The 20017-nt window shown below is 45.4% G+C and overlaps 1 protein-coding gene and 1 non-coding gene across 2 annotated transcripts; both read right to left on the bottom strand.

Moving 5' to 3' along the window:
• Positions 1-255: 255 nt before the first annotated feature.
• On the bottom strand, positions 256-3298 carry LOC4336400 (protein CUP-SHAPED COTYLEDON 1). Its single transcript, XM_015778749.3, has 3 exons — positions 2800-3298; positions 1091-1356; positions 256-983 (listed from the first exon to the last, which is right to left on the bottom strand). Exons 1-3 carry the CDS (start codon positions 2966-2968, stop codon positions 582-584), a joined length of 837 nt encoding a protein of 278 aa, XP_015634235.1. The 5' UTR covers positions 2969-3298; the 3' UTR covers positions 256-581.
• A 15302-nt stretch (positions 3299-18600) lies between these two features.
• TRNAI-AAU (transfer RNA isoleucine (anticodon AAU)) lies at positions 18601-18674 on the bottom strand. The gene has a single exon. It is a non-coding gene; the product is annotated as a tRNA-Ile (tRNA).
• Between the last annotated feature and the right edge of the window lie 1343 nt (positions 18675-20017).

The raw sequence follows: 20017 nt of genomic DNA, 5'->3' as shown, positions 1-20017 counted from the left end.
GCCTCATACATAGTCGATGGCTTTTATGTTCGGAAAGAACGAGCTTTTACTTAAGGATAATTTTACCATTCTTAAAGAAGGTATTGAGAGGTACCACATTTTCTAATGTAAAACTTGGTACAATACTTACTTACAGATACTTATAGGTACTTTCTTAATTACTGTAAAATTTTTCTTTACAGAAACTTTATATTAAACTCATGGCCACTTTGCAAATAAAAAAGAGCATAGCATACATGGAGGGAAAAAAAACTATTTAACAAGTGGAAATGCCATTAATTTGTAACAACAAATCCAGTTTGATAGCTCATAGATCGTTTGATCTATGAACTGGAACTTTGGGATGGATTGTATCAACTTGCATACGAGTAGAGCGATACATTTTGACTCACACAATATATATACAGTTCAAGTGACCGAACCATCTCATGCAGGTTCTATGCTAAACCAAACACTACCTACAGTAGCAATAGTTTATTTTTTTAGGACGAAATAACTGTATCAATGGAATTAATTCAATCATTTTCCTTCGCAAATGCGCGCAGGCACGATGATCTCACTGCATGCACGATCAATTGGCATCAACTCCACCCTTGTGGGAACCTCATGCCCCCGAGGCTCGCCGTCTCCTCGAAGCCGGTATCGTAGAAGAAGCCGTATTCATCCCCAATTCCGATGGACCCTGCCAACCCCATCATCGGCGAGCTGTTCACCTCCTGCGGGAAATGATCGAGAACCGAGTTGCACTGCAGCATCGCCAAGTTCAGCAACTGATGGCTCGAGCTGTCGAGTATCTCGTTCTGCCTCGGCGCGAATCCCATCGACGAGCCCGTATGGTCGTCGCTGCTGTACGCGGCTTGGCCAGGCACCGCCGCCTGCGACGAGCCGGCGAAGGTCGCCGCCGGGGAGGCTGCGCTGGTGGGGTTGTCTTGCTCGCCGTCTCCCTTGCTCTTCTGAAACACCCTGCAAAGCACCCAATCCTCCTGCAAGAAACGCATATCGATCCGTGTCCAGGTTAGCAATTAGCGGCAACAAGAAGTAGCACGTTTTGGCGGGTAGAGAGAAGAGCTAGCTCGTGCTATGTACGTACCTTTGGTGGAGAATGCGGCGAGTCGAGGCGGAACTCGTGCATGACCCAGCCGGACTTGACGCCGTTGGGGGCGCGGCCCTGGTAGAAGACGAGCGTCTTCCGCATGCCGACGACGGCGCGCGTGGCCGGGCTGCGCACCTCGCGGTCCTTGCCGGTGGCCTTCCAGTAGCCTGTCTTGGTGGCGCGGTTCGTGCGCGACCCCGTCGCGTACTTTCGGTCCCTGAAGCTGAAGAAGTACCACTCGCTCGCCGTCAGCTTCGCCACGTCTGCATGTGCGCAAAGAATAGCAAGAACGAATGCGTTGTTAGAGAGGGGCTTGAGAAGTTGAGATAGTGCATGCGAATTAGTCTGGCTTTGCATACATGAAGTGAAACTAATTTCTGATAGGGATTAGCTAAAAAACTGTCGAGTGTTTTTTGAGGGGAAATTTTACTAGAATTATATACTATAATAATAATAACTTGTATATATGTATTAAAATAATATATGCAACTTTATATCTAATTTATATAGAGATAACAATATAGTTATAGTGTAGTTACACTATAGTTACAATGGTAACTACAATGTAACTAGAGTGTAACTGGAGTATAACTAACTGTAACTTGCAAACTTTTTAAAAAACTTGCATGAGACGAAGTGGCTACCACGCATAGCTAGTGGGATTGAAGTCCTGGGTTCGAACCCCATGCAACACACAAATTTACATATCGCGTGGATCTTTTGCACGAACGCGCCAGCACTAATCTTGAGGCGAATCCGACGTTCAAAAATTCGGCAGTTTTTCTTTACATATCGCGTGGATCTTTTGCACGAACGCGCCAGCACTAATCTTGAGGCGAATCCGACGTTCAAAAATTCGGCAGTTTTTCTTTACATATCGCGTGGATCTTTTGCACGAACGCGCCAGCACTAATCTTGAGGCGAATCCGACGTTCAAAAATTCGGCAGTTTTTCCCCTCGTTTACTGTCGCCAGTAAACTAGCAAATCCGTTCTGATACACCGAGGAGAGTTTAGATTGACGGCCGTAAAGTGCTCAAACTGAACTAATTTCTGGAGGAAAAAGGGAAATGGTTTTTCAGAGAAAAAAGGAACAGAAAAACGGAAGGAACTGTTACTCATGTGACGTAGCAAAGAAACAGACGGTATCGGAGTCGTCATCAAGATGGCGACGAGTATAACACTTTGCTTTCGTATCAGTTAATGTATTATTGGACGAAATTATTGTGGATTATTCCGTGATAAATTATGGAGCTCAAGGCCATTAACTGACAGAAATCGAATCTTTAGGATTCATTCAAGTTAAAATAATTCAAATATATATACTAAGTAGAAAATTCTTCGATCAGGTAGTTATTTTCTTGTTCATCATTATAATTGTGACATCATCAGTACTTGCTGCTACGGTGCTACCAAATTAAAGGGGCAAGCTTTTTTTTTTTTTGCAAATATATCTTCAATGGAACAGAGCATGCTAATTAATCTGCTAGCCTATCGCATCATGAAGAAAATCAGATGCATGGTTTTTGCTGTTTTCTGTAAGCATCTCGATCGAGATCATCACATCTATGATCTATATATCTAATCCGGAAACATGCTAACATAAGAGTTACTAGTGATAAAGCAACCTGTGCGAGATCGAGGGGAGAGATATATAGAACGATGAGAATTAGCAGCAACATGCAGGATATATTAATTCATGACTCACCGGGAAGCTCCCATGGCTCGCGCGCATGGAGGTCGACTTCCACCAGCGTCCCCTGCGAGGCGCGCTCGTTGGACACCTTCTTGTAGAGGTAGTGGCAGACCAGCTCCTCGTCGCTCGGGTAGAACCTGAACCCCGGCGGCAATGTCGACTCGATCTCCCTCAGACCCATCGATCGATCCCTCCCGGCCGGCCGGACGACGTAGATCGAGCTCAGAAGCGATGCGCAAGAACTAATCCTCCTCCTAGTTTGCTTGCTCCTTTTGGCTACAGAATTTTACGCATATGGTGAGCTAGCCCGAGCACAAACGAGAAATATAGATAGATATAGGTGTAAATTTTGAGAGTGGTTGGAGCTCTCGATCGAGTCCTTTTTATAGAGAAGAGCGCCGGCGAGAGGGGCCAAGCGAGCTAGCTTGCTGGGAAACGAAAGCTCGATAGCTAGCCAGTAGCTACTGTAGAAAGCTCGATCCATGCCGTGTCATGGAACAGTACTTAATCGGCGAGCGAGCTGCACACAGCAGCGGCCGTGCAGTCTCTATCCATCTCCTGGCTAGCTAGCTAGCGGCTTAGCTCTCTGGCCGGCCTGTACGCCTCGGCTAACTTAGGTGGAAGATTCAACGCAGCGATACGAACGGCAGATACTGCATCAGTGCATCCTACATGAAACACTGGCTTCAATTCCTATATGGCTGGCACTCGATCGGTAAAGATTTCTTTCTGTCGATCTATGTATGCTCCTCTATCTTTATTTATTTATTTATTTTTTTGCTAGGATTCGATGGATCTGTCTAATTGAAGATTATATAAGATGACGGTAATAAATGGAAAATGAAAAATTATACATGATGCATATTTATCAGTATTAACGCGTTACATCAATGTATAAGGAATAGGGAATGTATATTTGGCATTTGGTAGAAAACATCCTTCAAAATTTTGTTAATCTGGACTATCATACTATGTTAAAATAAGTACAGTAGTCTCTGAATCCTAACCCTAACCCTCCCCCGTTCCCCCCTCCCTCTCTCTCTCTCTCTCTCTCTCTCCTCCCTCCCTAGTCTCGTTGTTGCCATTGCAAGAAATCTCCCCCCACCCAATCCACCCTGACTCCTCCGCTGCCACCGCCCGCCCTTGCCACCACCGGAAGGAGGGAACAGTGTCGACAAGGACCGCTAGACCTCCCCTTCCATGCCTCCCCACCTCGTCAAGGCAGCAACAACAAGGCGTCCCTGTCCTGCCATCGAGACATATTATCACTGTCACAGTTCCTCCTAACCACTCGTGACGCTTTGCTCCCGTCACCAACACCAGCCCAACACCCATTGCCAACCATGTGGCTTTGGTGGCGATGCCGCTGCCTACCCCACCCATTTCGCAACCCACCGCTGGACCGACACCTCCCACGACCATCCTTCTAAATAGGGGTGAGCATTCGGTCTAACCGAAATTTTCAGTCTCTGTCTTCAGTTTTTCGGTTATTTCGGTCTTTGAAAAGTTTTAGACTGAATTTCAACACAAAAAAATGTCAGGACCGACAAATTCGATCTCGGTCTTTTCGGTCTCGATCTGACCGAAATTCAGCAACATTTTCATATATGCAAAGAAATAATTGAAATTTTCAAACACAAAAATCACAAAAAAAATCCATAAACACGTATGAGTAAAGACTCTTATTAGGTTACATGCCTAGAAGAAGTAGGGATGTGAAAATTAGAATTTAATCCTATTGAACTTAGTGGATTGTAGGTTGCATTGAGAAATTTTTTTTGTTAATTCGGAATATTTGGTTAACCGAGGAAACTAACCGAATTGACTGAACAAAATTCGGTCTTTCACTGCCTAAGACCGAATTGATGACCGAATTTCTAGGTCTCGATCTTTTCGGTTCTATTTTTGTCCACCCCTACTTCTAAACACGTTGAACCCCCATCATTGCCAAAGATTAACGAGCTCACAGGAGCAGGAGGAAAAGGTCTCATTGCACGAATCTCGGAGCATATCGGAGGTTCCGAAATATGAAAGATAGGTGGCTTCAATTTTCCGTTGAATGGAGATTAGCAATTTCCTAAGGACACACACCTTTTTTTCCATGTATTGGTGGTTTAGTGCAGCTTAATTACTCCTTCTGTTTCGAAAATAAATCAACCTAATATAAAATGTGATATATTCTGCTTAGATTTATAATGTTAGTATGTGACATCTCGTATTAGATTAGTTTATTTTAAAACAGAGAGTTTTTGTGTGCGTACTACGGTTGGAAGGATTTTAAAGTGCGAATTAATTGGAGGGGCAAAAAGAAGATGTCCTTTTAATGTTGTTCGATCACGTATGATTAGGGACGACGACGACGGCGACGTGATGGCACCCGGAGTATGTGGGTGTGCGTGTGTGAGGGCTGCACAAGCTTTTGTCAACACATAAATAATGCAGTTGTAGTGTGTACTATGATGGGACCGGGGATTGCAAATTATGCATCGGTTTGATGTGCACATTTAGCTTGCTGTTTTTCTATTGCATCTCTAGCTTTGATATAGTACTTAGGAGTAGTAGTTAATTAACCATTGTTTCGTAACGATGGAGGCAACACTGTGGTCTTGGGCACCGGATTAACAATGTTGTCCTTTTCTTAAGCAAAAATTAATTTAGTACATCGCGATTCGGTGGTTTTAACTCCCTGACACTATGAAAATCGATCTTTCAAAGATGACACACTTTAAATATAACTATTTATTATTGGAAATCAGTTTTTTCCTCGTAGCTTTAGTGGTGCATCTAGTGCAGGACGGTGGCTCCCCTACGGCGACGCGGGTCAAGAAGGGCAGCAGTGGCGGATACGTGCCACGCCACGAAGTCAATGAGACATCAACCGGTAATCCGGATAAGCATGACTTGCTAGGGTGGGAGGAGAGTATGGGGAAAAGGCCCTCACAGTAGTGCATGCATGATGTCAAGGTAAGCGTGTAGAGATGTGGCTCTGCACAAGCACAGCAGTGAGTTGACTTCCATTGGTGAGTAGGCCCTAGGGACGACGTTGCAGTGCATCTCCAAAATAGGCCACGATGTGCTAACCTGAATGAGCATGCCCGCTTGGCAATCTTCAGTAGCAGGTCATGTGCCTCCCGCAGCAGGTCCATGGACATTGCCTTGGCACACTTGAGCAATATATTAAGTGGTCGTAACCCTTATCTCTTTGTCGCCTCCTTCTCCTCCAGCCCTGCCACCACCACCAACCCCTGCTATCCTTCCCTTAGTGGCCACACCATGTAGTTGCAGCTGCTTCCCCTATGCACGGTCCTACTCTCCTTCCTCCTTGTTGGCTGCTCACTTGGCCTTCATCGTTGGCGCGTCGGCACTGCGGACACGCGATAGGACTCCCTAAAGTATCAAGATGTCGCACACAAATAGAAGAAAGCATGGAGGAAGAGGGAAAGAACCTAACCTCTGAGTTAGGTGAATTTATGACTTTTCATACTATTTCTCTCTTATTCAACCCAAATGGATATTTTAATTGGCATGTGCCCAACAAAAAATAGGCATATATGTTGAGAGTGTTTTTCCCAAATTTACCATATCCTGAGTAAAAAAAGATGTTACAATGTCCTACAACAAATTTTGCCTTTCTTTTTTAAATACATTGAAGACACTTATACACAACTGTGTGGGTGCACCCCCTACCAACCATAAATCTATGCCTCACTAAAATCCTACCAAAAGTATAGCCACATGCGCATAATATTGATTGGTAACAAGATTAAATTGTATTCAGGTGGATAGATCGTGCACACACAGTTTACCTACTATACAACCGGCCGGTACTCCCCCCCCCCTCCCACACACGCACGCATGCAAACACACAATCTCATCATTTAAATGAAGCGTCCAACACAATCCACATAATTGTATTTGGTACAACTTTTGCACAAAGGTTATTGTTTCTTGTTTCGAATTTAACTTATTACTTAAAAAACATGTTATGGAAGTACATTTCGAGACCAAACTAAATATTGTTGTAACATATGGTCCTGAGAACATGTAAAGGACCTCCCTCTCTGTGAGAGAATGTCCTTGCGAGTGTACAGTGGAGTGATCACTGAGGATGGAGAGAATGGATCGGAGTCCCCGTTTTCCCCTTGGGGCCTTTTTTATTTATATGCTATTAAAAATTATAGCATTGCCTGGCTCTTTACATGTGATTGATATTGTCCTTTGGGGCACTTTAGTTCTCTATTATACTCCCTCTGTTTTTTAATAGATGACGCTGTTGACTTTTTCTCACATGTTTGACCATTCGTCTTATTCAAAAATTTTATGTAAATGTATAAGATATAAATCACACTTAAAGTACTATGAGTGATAAAACAACTCATAACAAAATAAATTATAATTACGTAAATTTTTTAAATAAGACGAATGGTCAAACATGTGAGAAAAAGTCAACGGCATCATCTATTAAAAAACGGAGGTAGTATTAGTTAACACACTTCAGGAATTCTAATATAGCTATAGTATTAAACTTGCTCTTAAAATGGAAACAAATGTTCGATGCATGTCAAGTTACGTGCGGAATGGGTTAACTACTAGTAGTAATTGATCGTTCGCCCAACTTTACTGTAGTCCTAATTGATGAACATATTAATTTGGTGCATCATACAAAAATAAAATGCATATAGACATGATGCCATGCGTTGGGATAGTATTTTGTATGTATATAATCGGTGAACAGATCTTTCTGTTGAGATGGTACAATTCGTTGAACCTTTCAGATTTGACGTAGGGCACTTATTCCAGATAGTCTTTGGGCATTCTTTTTTTTCCTGCGAAAGTCTTTGGGCATTTCGAGTGTACTCATTGAGTAACCACTTGCCACTTTCTTGTGGTTTATAATAACTAGAAGAATTCATTCAACCAATCAGACTCTCTGAGCTAGCAATCAAGAACAAAAGTTGATTGGGCTGCATATGCGTATGTTGTTCGTATTTACTCTACCCAACTACAATGATTCACGTACTACAACGTTCATCATCTCTTTCAAAAAGTACAATATTCATCAGATCATTATGCCATTATCATTATTAATTAGGGCACTGTTCATACTGAAAAGACGAGAAAAGGAGATCATATTTAATCGGACATGAAGCCACAAAATTAACTCGTCATTATCACAAAATCAAATCGTCAACCGATAATTAATCGTAGAGGCCGGTACATCCACCTAGGATATATATTTCTTAAAACAATTTAGCCTCTATATCGATCCACAAGTAGAGCCATTCACCTAAAATATAGAGGCCGGTTTTAACCTATTATTTAAAAATGGATAAGTAATGGTGAGATCCACGAAATTGATCGAAAAATCTTAAGTAAATACAAAATGGTGGAAACATGACGCTTTATGGAACTATGACTAGCTAATAACTCACTAGTACCGTCCATCTAAAAAAGACCAATCCTACCTACGAATGTTGTGTGTCCAGATTCGTAGCCAGTAATTCGTTTTTTGGGACAAGGTAGTACATCAGTCACACAGTTAAGTTAGAAAGGAACTTGTAGCAAATTATGATTTAAATCAATCTCGGGGCGTCCCTGTCGCATAATGGTCAATCCAGATCATTCACTGTTGAAGTACTCTGGTCAGCACTTCCCAGTAAAACTCTCATGAAAAAACATCCGGTCAAAAATATATAACGTTTATTTTTTTTCTTTGAAACTCTAAAACTTTGTATACCAATTATAGACTGCTCAGTTTGGACAAAAGTAGAAATAGTACATGTGGATTTATCTTTTTTTTAAAAAAAATACTTTACTTATCTTTTAGAGAGTAAAAGTACACCAACCTCGGAAAGGCTAATGGGCGATCGCTCGCCTGGCGATGGGGTAGCGATCAATTCGCCCCCCCTCCCCCTCCCTCCCTCCACCTGTTTTTTTTTTTGCACCGCATTACTTTCCTATTTTAGTAAATTTATACACCTAAAGTTTATACACCTCAAGTTTACACATCTAAAGTTTAGAGACCCAAAGTTTATAAGTCAAAAGTTTATATATCCGATTCAAATTGAATTTGAATTTAAATATTTTTTTATATATAGTATTTCTATACATCTAAAGTTTATAGACCTAAAGTTTATATACCCGTTTCAAATTTGAATTTGAATTCAAACAATAGTTTATAGACCCAAAGTTTATAAGTAAAAAGTTTACATACCCGTTTCAAATTTGAATTTAAATTCAAATATTAGTTTATAGACCAAAAATTTATAGGTCAAAAGTTTACATACCCGTTTCAAATTTAAATTTGAATTCAAATATTTATGGTGTAGTAGGAAGAGAAGAAGAAGGGGAGGAGGAAGGGGGAAAGGAGGTAACGTAGTATAGGGGGAGGGGCGGGTGATCGCTGGGGAGGGGAGGGAGCGATCACCCGCCCATTAGGATTACCCCACCAACCTCCCTAAACTTATCTCATGGTGTTATTTAGGTCGCATATTCAGATCCTTTCGGGTCACGTGCCTAGTCTACAGACAAATTTAATGGACCTAGACTATATCTATACTCCATCCGTCCTAAAATATAAATGATTTTGGGATAGATATCATATTATAGTACCACGAATCTAAATAGAGAATCTGTCCAAATTTATATTTCAAAAACCCTTATATTTTGGAAGCGAGTGAGTAGTTTAATAGTTTAGGAACTTAGGTTGTATTTGAGAAGAGGAAAAAAGAGAAAATTAAGAATATACATAAAAAGAGATGAGCCTTTAGCGTGTGATTAATTAAGTATTAGTTATTTTAAACTTGAAAGATAGATTAATATGATTTTCTAAAATTAATCTTATAGAAAAATCTACATGCAACACATCGTTTATCAATTAGATAATCGTGCGAGCGAAGAACGAGGCATTTCTTTACCTTTTGTCCTAATGAACAAAACAGGCAAGTTTAAAGACTATTGGTGTACTTTACTCTCTTATAAATTGCTTAGATAAAACATAAAAGAGAGTGATTTTACACTCTTCAAAAGGTGCCGTAAAATTTTGTACATGTAACAAATTTACACTAAAATGTTTAATACCTCTTAGATACAGTAGATTTTTTCTCATAAAAAGAACTACTACATCATGCTTAGGGAATTATATTCCTTATAGATAGATGAGTACGATGCATGGGTAGAATTTGTACCCTCCATCGCATATCTGTGTACTAAGTATACGCAGGGTTAAATTAAATGAAAAAGTACGAATTACCCCCCTCCCCCGAACTATCGCGGTTGTCTGAATTACCTCCCCTCCCCCCCCCCCCCGAACCACAAAACCGGGCATTCTTCACCCTCAACTATACAAACCGGACAAATTACCCCCCTCGACCCAATCCACGGTGGTTTTCGTCCATATAGCGTACGCGTGGCAGTCCAGTCAGCATTCCATTTATAAAAAAAAATTGTGGGACCCACCTGTCATCTCCTCATCCTCTCTCTCTTCTCTCTCTCTCTCTCAAACGGGAGGACGCGCGGCGGCGTGCGGGGGAGGACACGGGCACGCGGCGGCGGCTAGCGGGCGGTGGCGGCGGCGCCGGGGAGGACGCGGTGGCAGGCGGGCGGCGGCAGACACGGCGGCGGGCGCGGCGGTGGCGGCTGGCCGAGGAAGACGCGGAGGCGGCGGCGGGTGACGCGGATGGAGTGCATGGCGGCGGCGGAGGCAGGTGCGCGGAGGCGGCGACGGAGGGGGATGACGAGGACGACGACGAGGATGGCAACGAAGGAGTGGAGGACGACGACGAGGACGATAGCTGCGGCTGCCATGGCGGAGAGGCGGAGCGCGGGGAGGACGCGGCCGCGGCGGGCGGTGCCGAGGAGGTGGCGGAGCGCCGGGGGCGGGGAATGAGGAGGCGGCCGCTCGGCGCTGCTTCCCTCCTCCCCCCCTCTCTCTCTCTCTCTGTGTGTGGCGCCGTCGGGACAACGGGCACAGCGGGGGCGGCGCACCTCCGTCGTCGTCCTTGTCATCCGCCGCCTCCGGCGTGAACCGCCGCCGTGGTGCGCTGCATCCTTGTCGTCGTCCTCCTCATCCCCCCTCGTCGGCGCCGCCTGCCGCCGCCGTGTCCTCCCCGGTGCTCCGCCACCGCCCGCCCGCCTCCGCGTCCTCCTCAGCCCTCTGCCACCGCCGCGCCTGCCGCCGCGCCCGCTGCCGCCCGCCCGCCACCACGTCCTCCCCGGCGCCGCCGCCACCGCCTGCCCGCTACCGCCGCGTGCCCGCGTCCTCCCCCGCACGCCGCCGCGCGCCCTCCCGTTTGAGAGAGAGGAAGAGAGAGAGAAGAGAGAGGATGAGAGGATGAGGAGATGACATGTGGGTCCCACAATTTTTTTATAAATGGAGTGCTGACTGGACTGCCACGCATACGCCACATGGACCAAAACCACCGCGGATTGGGTCGAGGGGGGTAATTTGTCCGGTTTGTATAGTTGAGGGTGAAGAATGCCCGGTTTTGTGGTTCGGGGGGGGGTAATTCAGACGACCGTGATAGTTGGGGGTAATTCGTACTTTTTCCTAAATTAAATATTTTTTAATGAAAAGTATTGTTATCAAATGTTTTTTTTCCAATAATGTATGGCGAGTAAGTAGTACCTTAGGCCTCGTTCGAACTAAGATCCAAGTGGAGCTTTCTATAGCACGGAGAATGTGATATGATTAATTGAGTATTAATTAATATAAACTTAAAATTATTTATTTTATTTTTAAAAAACACATCATTTAACAGTTTGAAAAACGTGCTAATCGGAAAATGATGAAGTTGTAATTTGGAGTAAGAAAGCCCTTAGATTGATTACAACAAAATACGTATACAGAGCACACTGATCAATATATATGTTGGATTATATATGGTTGCAGGCTTGGAACATGTGAAAGCAATCGCATTTCAACCCTCCAAAATTTAGATTTACATTTGTGTGTATCTCGATTTAAATTTAGATTAATCTACGTTTGTGTCCATGGAGATTCAGCCCTCTAATAGGACAAGGAGAACTCGATCGAATCTTAGCTACAAATTTACATGCTTGCAGTGTGGTACGTAGCTGATGGCTGCTGACTCATGAAGTAGTCATTTTTTTTAGGCCTGGCTAGGCTTATTGCTAGTTCTTATTGTCCTATACCAAGAGCGGAAGCGAGATCGGATTCACTCTGCATCCGGTTCACCAATTACTAATTCCAAAATAAGCAAGCATGCTTACACTAGAGCCATTGTTGATCACGATAAGGAAACGCACAGGTCGTTCGGACAAGCTAGTTAGCTAGCCCATCCACGAATCAATTTCCCTTAATCTAGCTAGCTAGCGGCCGATCGGTTGGCACAAGTTAAAAAATTCGAGCTCGGCAAGTTGCCAGCGCCAAGCCAAAACCATGCATGGTGTGGGAGCGCAAGCAAAGGCCACGCGAACGATGAATTGACGCGAGCATGATCGATGAGCTCGCATCGCTATCCCTCCGGGGCCAATCTCTCCTCCGGCTGCGCGGGCGCGCGCGCGCGCGTTGGCCGATCGATATCTACTACTCCAATTTGGCATGCAGCCGGCCGGCCACGCGCGAGCGCGCGCGGGGGACCCGCCGCCGGATGCCCTGATGACAGCGACGTACGGCGAGCCCGCACAGCATGCAGCTGCGGCGCCACCTTATCCGCGGCGGCTTGCGCTAAGCTTAGGCCAAACCCTCCCGTTCTGCAGTGTGCTGGCCGGCCACACGGGATGGAAGAACGTAAACATCCCACAAGCGCGCGCGACGACGTACGACAGCAACACGCATACTAATAATTGGCAGGGACGCGCGCTGCGCCACACGTACGTTGAGTTGGGCAGGCAGGGGGGGGGGGGGGTGCTCCATGATTGGAGCGCACGCGCGCGCGCGATCGAGAGACCGAGCGAGCTCCACGGGAGAGAGAGAGAGCTCGAGCGCGCGCGCCGCGCGCGGACGCGGCATCCGGATCGATAGGGGCCGGATTGGAGGCGTACGTACGTGTCGTGGCCAATATTTGGCCAAGGAGTGACGGCTCCGTGCTCTCTTCCTTGCGGCAACCGGCAATTTTTTTTCCGACGCCATCTCGGGACCGGAATGATCGCAGCCGCGCGCGTCATCTTGGCGCGTGTGGCCCCGTCGATCGAGCCTCCGGTGTCCGGTTTTGATCTGGTGTCTGCGTCTAGGTTCAGGCCACTCACTAGCGATGGATTGTGATCCACAGGAGTTCACTAATCACTATGGTGAACGCTGAACGGTGAACGATCTTGACCGAGTACATTGTAGCTGAGAGCTTTCATTTCGTACATATATCATTGTTCGATATTCGCAATTATAGCTTCCTCGTACGGTATGAGCCATGAAACGGGGCAATACGAATGTCGAATTGAAGAGTGGTGGAACAAATAATACGAAAGAATATATATACATTGTTGATTTTTTTAGAACATGTAAGAATGAGCTGCCAGGACTTGCCTGGAAGTATTTGAAGTATACAAGTTGACATAAAAAAGTTTGATTATTAAAGAAAGAATGAAATTTCTTAAAGAATAATAAGTGTGCCAATGCTAATAATGTTAGGCCGTTTACAATGAATACCACTAGTATAAATGGTCTCAACATGTCATATGGGATATAACCACATAAAAGTTACAGTACTCAAAATGAAAATCACACCTTAGTCCCCACTACCATGAACAACGCTTGGCTCCGATATGGATGTTTTAGACCGCTATCTATGGTGGTGCATTGGGTATGGCCTTAGGCGTCACTGGAAACTTTTCTGCTAGTCGAGAGCCTGTTGTCCTTTGAAGATTCAACATATTCCTAATCGAAGATACTGAAGTCACACATATGACATCTTGAAAAGTGAAACCGTTAAACCGAAAACCAGCAAGGCCAACGACATTTTGAAAGCCTAATTGATGCTATTCGTTTCCATTTTCTTTCCATCAAAGGCCATGTTTGGATAGGGCTAAAAATTTTTTAGTCTCTGTCACGTCGGATGTTTGGACACTAATTAGAAGTATTAAACGTAGACTATTGACAAAACACATTCTATAACCTTGGACTAATTTGCGAGACGAATCTATTTAGCCTAATTAATCCATGATTAGCCTATATGATCCTACAGGAAACATGTGCTAATTATGGATTAATTAAAAATTTGTAACGCAAATTAGCTCTAATTTATGTAATTAGTTTTGTAAGTAGTCTATGTTTAATACTCTAAATTAATGCCTAAACATCCGATGTGATATGGAATAAAGTTTAGCCCCGATCCAGACTCCCCCCCCCCCCCCCCCCAAAGATCTTTTGGATCCAGCTTTACAAAAGAAAGCAAGCCAGGTTATTACTAGTATCCATTTACGGTGATGATCCTAATGATAAACTACGAGACATCCCATCGGTAAACGATCGATTTTCAACACGGTAGAATTGTCAATTTTTGCGGGTCATATCATTTGAAGACTGAAAACTGATTCCCTCGGTTCATGGGGGCTTATCTGACAGCAACAACTCGGCCACAACATCAACGACGACATATTGCGATGCAGATACGCGGGCTGGCCGCAGCTTGGCTACACAACAAACACCGGCCTGGCGGCCTCGTTATCACGTCACAAACTCACAGCTGGTCCTGTTTCGCGCCAAATGTTCTCCTGGTAGAGGGCAACATCAGCTCCGATGTCACTCTACTAGTCTACTCTCCTGAAACGGACACAGTAAACAACTGTTACTATTCCAATGTTAATACTCCCCTCCCTAAATAAGAGATTTTTGTTGGATGTAACATATTCTAGCACAACGAATCTGGATAAGCTCCTGTCCAGATTCATTGTACTAGAATGTGTCATACCTAACCAAAATCTCTTATATTTAGGGACGGATGGAGTAGTATTTATAGTCATAGCGTTTAGCAAATTTGCTTTAATGTAACTATCATTTATTTTCTTATGCATTGTTTTATCATTAAAGTTACTTTAAGTATGATTTACGTTTCTTATATTTGAACATTTTTTAATAAGATGAATAAATCAACGTGGTCATATATTTTGAAAAAAAGAAATATTAATTACGAAGCATCGAGCTTAGTTTGGCCTTTCTCCTTGGCACTCCTGCTGTCCTGCCAAGCTTCTTCTGCCAGCTACTCCTGTACTGCTCCTGTAATTCGCCGTGTTTTACGAACTGAGAGTTTGGTCAAGGAATGGTGCCCACTGGCAAGTCCGCAAGTGGCAAATGCTTTCAGACATATCTTTTCATATAGAGGTATCGGATTTTGAGTGTGAACTGCAGAGCTTTTTTTACATATCTTTTCAACCGGATTCTCTGACTTTGGGCAGTGAAAAGCAGACGCGCACAGTAATACGAGGCTTGTGCTACAGTAATCTGAAGACTGAAGTTGTCACGGTGCGAGTGTACGATTGCTGTAGCAACAACACGAGTGGATTAGACTCTATTCATCGGTGCTGTAGTAAATCGATCTTGCCCATTCACCGTGGATCGGATGGCTTAAAAACTCCCAAAGTGAAAGTGATGTTTACCTCTGCCTTCCTCTTCAACAGATGATCCAAATTCTTTCAGCTGTCACCGCTCACCCGAGATCGTGCCGCTAGCGCGAGGATCTTCTCCATCGGCACGGTCGATCAGGACACAGATTTAGTTAACACAAATATAATTAACCATGGCTATCTATTTATGTACGGACGAATGATTGGAGAAAACCTCTTTTGGAACTATAACAGCAGGGGAGAGGATGATGAAAACCTGAAAAGTGAACTGTAAGCCCCCTCTGAAAACGGTCTAGCGGAGGATTACGCGACAAATTAGCAGATGATGATTCCACGACGGAAGAGAGACAATCAGAAGAGAGGATCTATTGCTTCTGAGCTCGCCCCACGGCCGATCCAATCGCCGGCTTGAGCTGCATAAACAATTATTGCGACGGCTCGACGTCGATCCGACGGAGGGCATATGGTGTTAGAGATGTATACTCAAGCGTGTATCGATCCCCCAATAATGGTGTAAATTAATTCGCAAGATTAACGAGAATACCAAGCTACCGTATTATTTTACTCCGTGTAGGGCTTCACGGAGAATTTCTTCTGATGCATTCTGATTCTGCCAACAAGTTGGCGATCGATATACTCTCAAGTTCCAACTTGGCAAGCTGCAGATCGTGAATTATATTGGGGCAGGCTGATTCACGGGTTGGGATACATATCTGGTATATCTCTCTCGTGCTGCCCCCACTTGCGTTGGAAAATTGGATCGATCTGGCCCATCATCTCGATCCCAAACGATAAAAATCTGTAGGACCAATGCAGGTAGCTAGCTAGTTTAATGGAACAATAAGCAACCAAAATCAGGTTTTCGAGCAGATAATATAAAATGGCCATGCAAGTGTGGACGGATCGAGGCCTAGCTTCACTGGCACTGTAGGATAACTTTCATGAACATGTCCCTGAAAGTAGAACATTTGGATGCATCCATCCCTGCATGCATGAATCCACGCGTGCTAGTGTGCTACCATGTATCTTTCGTGGCCAAGTTGGGGCTCACGCGTTGTGTACTTGTATCTTTGATAACAACTTTGTGTGTGGTGCTGGTGCGTACGTGCCTCTGCTGTGCAGGAAACGACGACATAGCTGATCGTTAATTTGTTTCGGTTCAGATCGATGGAGGCATACACATGCATGCATGCATAGAGCTGCATCTTATGATCGACTAGATGCACCTAACTTTGATTTCCGGCTCAACTGCTGGACTCAGAGCTAGCTAGCTAGACATCTTTCACCTTTCACCCAATTATTATTCAATTGGTACGCTACTAGAACACGCTGCAACGGAACCTCTGCAGGGTTTCGATCCATCTACAGATGCATGAAGGCAACGTCTAGCTAGCTTCGTCTAGGCCAGTACGTGCTAAGGGCAGGGGGGCAACGTACGCGTGAGATAGATATATATGATCGACCACAACCTGTTCATTGATCCGATCGATCGATCGACCGATCGCAACGGCGTGCACGGCATCGATCGATCGATCCCATGCATGAATCTTGCCAAGAATATCGCTAGCTGTTCTTCAGTTGTAGCGTTTTGGGAGCACTACACGTAGAAAGAGTAGTAGAAGACGAGAGAGTAATTATCTCAGCTAGCTGCGTAGCTAGTACCCCTGGGAAGAAAACTGCCGCCCCTCCTGCAGACACCGACGCAATGATGCGTGGCCAGCCCGGAGCGATCTCTGATTGTCCCTGCCTCCCTGGGCCTGGAGAGACTCGATCGACGTACGCCTGCACGGACAGATCGGCCGGCGCGCGCCGCGCATTAGTACGCGCGGAGACCGAGAGAGACCGACGACCGATGATCCGCGTGATTGGGCGCGGACAGCGCGGTGGTTGCTGGATTATGCGCCTGAACGCGTGCGCGTGCCAGCAGCCAGCGTCCGTCCGTGCGTCCTGCCGATCCAGGGCGTTCTTCCCGGCTAATCAAATGCATCTGGAAATTTACGGTTAGCGGCCGGTTTTGATCGATCTCGATCGCACAGGACGTATACGCACGACGGGTCTCCTGCATGCGGCTCCATGAGTCCAGGTGGGTTGCGCCTTGCGCGCGCCGCGCGGCGGCTGAAAGGCGACGCTAGCTAGTGGTCCCAATGGCTGACCAGTGGTGATTACGTAGCTGACCAGTGGTGTCCCGGCCGATCCAGGCAATGAGTTCGGCCTTTGGGGTATGATGGGTGTTGCCTTGTTTGCATATGTAGAAGATCGACCGGGGGTAATTGGGCCAAGATGTATGATAGCCCAATTCCCAGTATGAGCGTGATGTAGATAGTCCAAAGGAAAAAAGGTCCTTTACGTTCCTTCACTCTCGGTTGAGTTTCAGTCGAATCCATCAACCGTAAAACCCGTTATAGAGTATCCCGAATTATTAAAACTAGTACAAATTTACTCCCTCGATAGTATTGATAGTAGTTTTAGCTGACATGATATTTATGTGACTTGTTAAATTGGTCTTCGCCCCCGTGATGCCTACGTGGCACTAGAAGTAAAATGAAAAATAAAAACGCCAAATAGATTCACTTGTAAATGGGTACTCCTTCCGTCCCAGTACACTGGATGTTCTAACATAGCTAAGCCAAATTAAGGTTAGGTGAAAATTACCATATAGCCCTAACTGGAGTACTAGTTACTTTGAATAACCACGATGAGTAATCATCGTTACACCTGCTATTCCTGCCACGGTGGAATCATGGATGAGTTGTTCATGATAACCCGGTTAGTAAAATTTGAATCGTACACTGTTGCACCAGCCCCACATTTATGCTCTTGCTAAAACATCAAGCATTGTGGGACAATGGACAGGAGGTAAACGTCAAATATATTGGGATTCATGTGTCACCACCCTCCTCTCTTTCCTATCTTCTCTCCCTGTATGAACTCACGAACTCACGTGGCCACCGACTGCAGATAGCAATAAGAAAGGGGAGGAAAGGCAGCGAGCCAGCGAGCGACGATGGAGAGTGGAGGCAGCGAGTGACGATGGGATCCTCTGTACCCAGTTTTGTTGTTGAAGGATATGAATAAAACTTAGCACATAGTCGAGGACTCAAGGGACAGTAGATGGACCTTTTTCATAGTCCAATTTGATAGGGACAGTTGGGCCAAGATGTAGAATAGCCCAATTCAATTTCCCCTATTGATGCAGGATAGCCCAATTCGATGGAGACAATTGGACCAATATATAGGATAGCCCAATTCCACCTATGCGCAAGAAGTGAGAAAAAAATTGAGTAAAACAAATAATGGCCCATGAAGGTCTCGAACCTGCGACCTTCGCGTTATTAGTACGACGCTCTAACCAGCTGAGCTAATAGGCCAATTCTTTTTATAGCTAGATCTTATCTTTTCATAAAGGGATAAGTCCAATTTACACCTCTTAACCCTTTGTTTTGTCTAAAATACACCCCGAACTTCAAAACGGGGTATTTGACACCCCCAAACTTTCAATACCATGCAATTTACACCCCCAAGCAGTTTATACCCTAGTTTTTAGTTTTTACCAACGTGGCACTTATAAAGTAGACTGCTCAGCATGAAAAAAAAAAAGAGCGTGCACCGCGCGTGTCGCTATCTCCTCGCTTCGTCCTCAACCTCCTTCCCGTGGCTTGATCAATCCACCGAGTTGCACGGTCACTGCTCGCCGAGTGATGCAACATGGAGCCCAGACAAGCGCAATCAGACTTTTGGACTTCGAACTGTCTCTTGTCGCAAGTTAGTATCATCAGTGATTCAGTGGCAAGCTAGTACTGTGTGCTGCTAGCTACTCATCTTTGTAGTCATGAGCATGACAAGCCCCAGGCTCAGCTTTTCGGCTTCCACGTCTCCGAGGAGGCGACGGTGGACCAGCACGAGCACGAGCACGAGCAGGAGCAGTACTCGGATCAGCACGAGCAGCGGAGCAGTAGTATTCGGCTGAGCCAGAGAATGTGCTGGTCTGCAGGCTGCAGCAATGGATGCAGAGATCGCAGAGGAGGAGCGAGGCAGCCGGCGACGGCGGAACTAGCTCTCGGACGCCGGTCGGGCTGACCGCGTAGTCTCATGAAGGCGAGCCGGCTGCTCGCCGAGTGGAGCTCACGAGGTCTCGAGCTCGCTTCCGCCAAGCTCGGCGGATGGGTGCGCCACCTCGCGGTAGTCATGGCGCTCGAGCTCCTCCCCGCGAGTGCGTCTCCGATGTCTTCGCTCCACTCAGAGCTGCTTGTTTCCCACGACGTCGCCTTCACCGGAGCACGCCGCCTGGCCGCCTGTACTGCCGCCACCACTGCGTCTGATCTGCAGCTTCATCGGGGACGAGGTGGGGCCGTCGCAGTGAACCATGCCGGAGGGAAGAGAGAGAGTGTGTGGGGGAGAAAGGGGAGGAGGAAGAAGAAGGACCGGACTGACATGTGGGGCCCGCTAATCTATACAGCTGGCATCCAATGTGGCATCATAGTGTGTAAAAACCAGGCAGAAAACCGCTCAGGGGGATCTTCTGCACGGTATTAACAGTTGGAGGGGGTCAAATGTCCGGTTGTAGAGATAAGGGGTGTGTTTTAGACAAACTGATAAGTTCAGGGGTGTAAATGGACTTATCCCTTTCATAAATGGTTAGTTACACTACCAATGGGGTTATTCAGAACTATCAAGGTCCACCCTTTCCAAACTACAAAACATCCAAAAGCGA

Source organism: Oryza sativa, chromosome 4, assembly GCF_034140825.1.
Source record: "Oryza sativa Japonica Group chromosome 4, ASM3414082v1".
In the NCBI taxonomy this organism is placed as follows: domain Eukaryota; kingdom Viridiplantae; phylum Streptophyta; class Magnoliopsida; order Poales; family Poaceae; genus Oryza; species Oryza sativa.
Note: the sequence above shows the minus strand (reverse complement) of the source record. Positions and strands in the feature narration are given on the sequence as shown.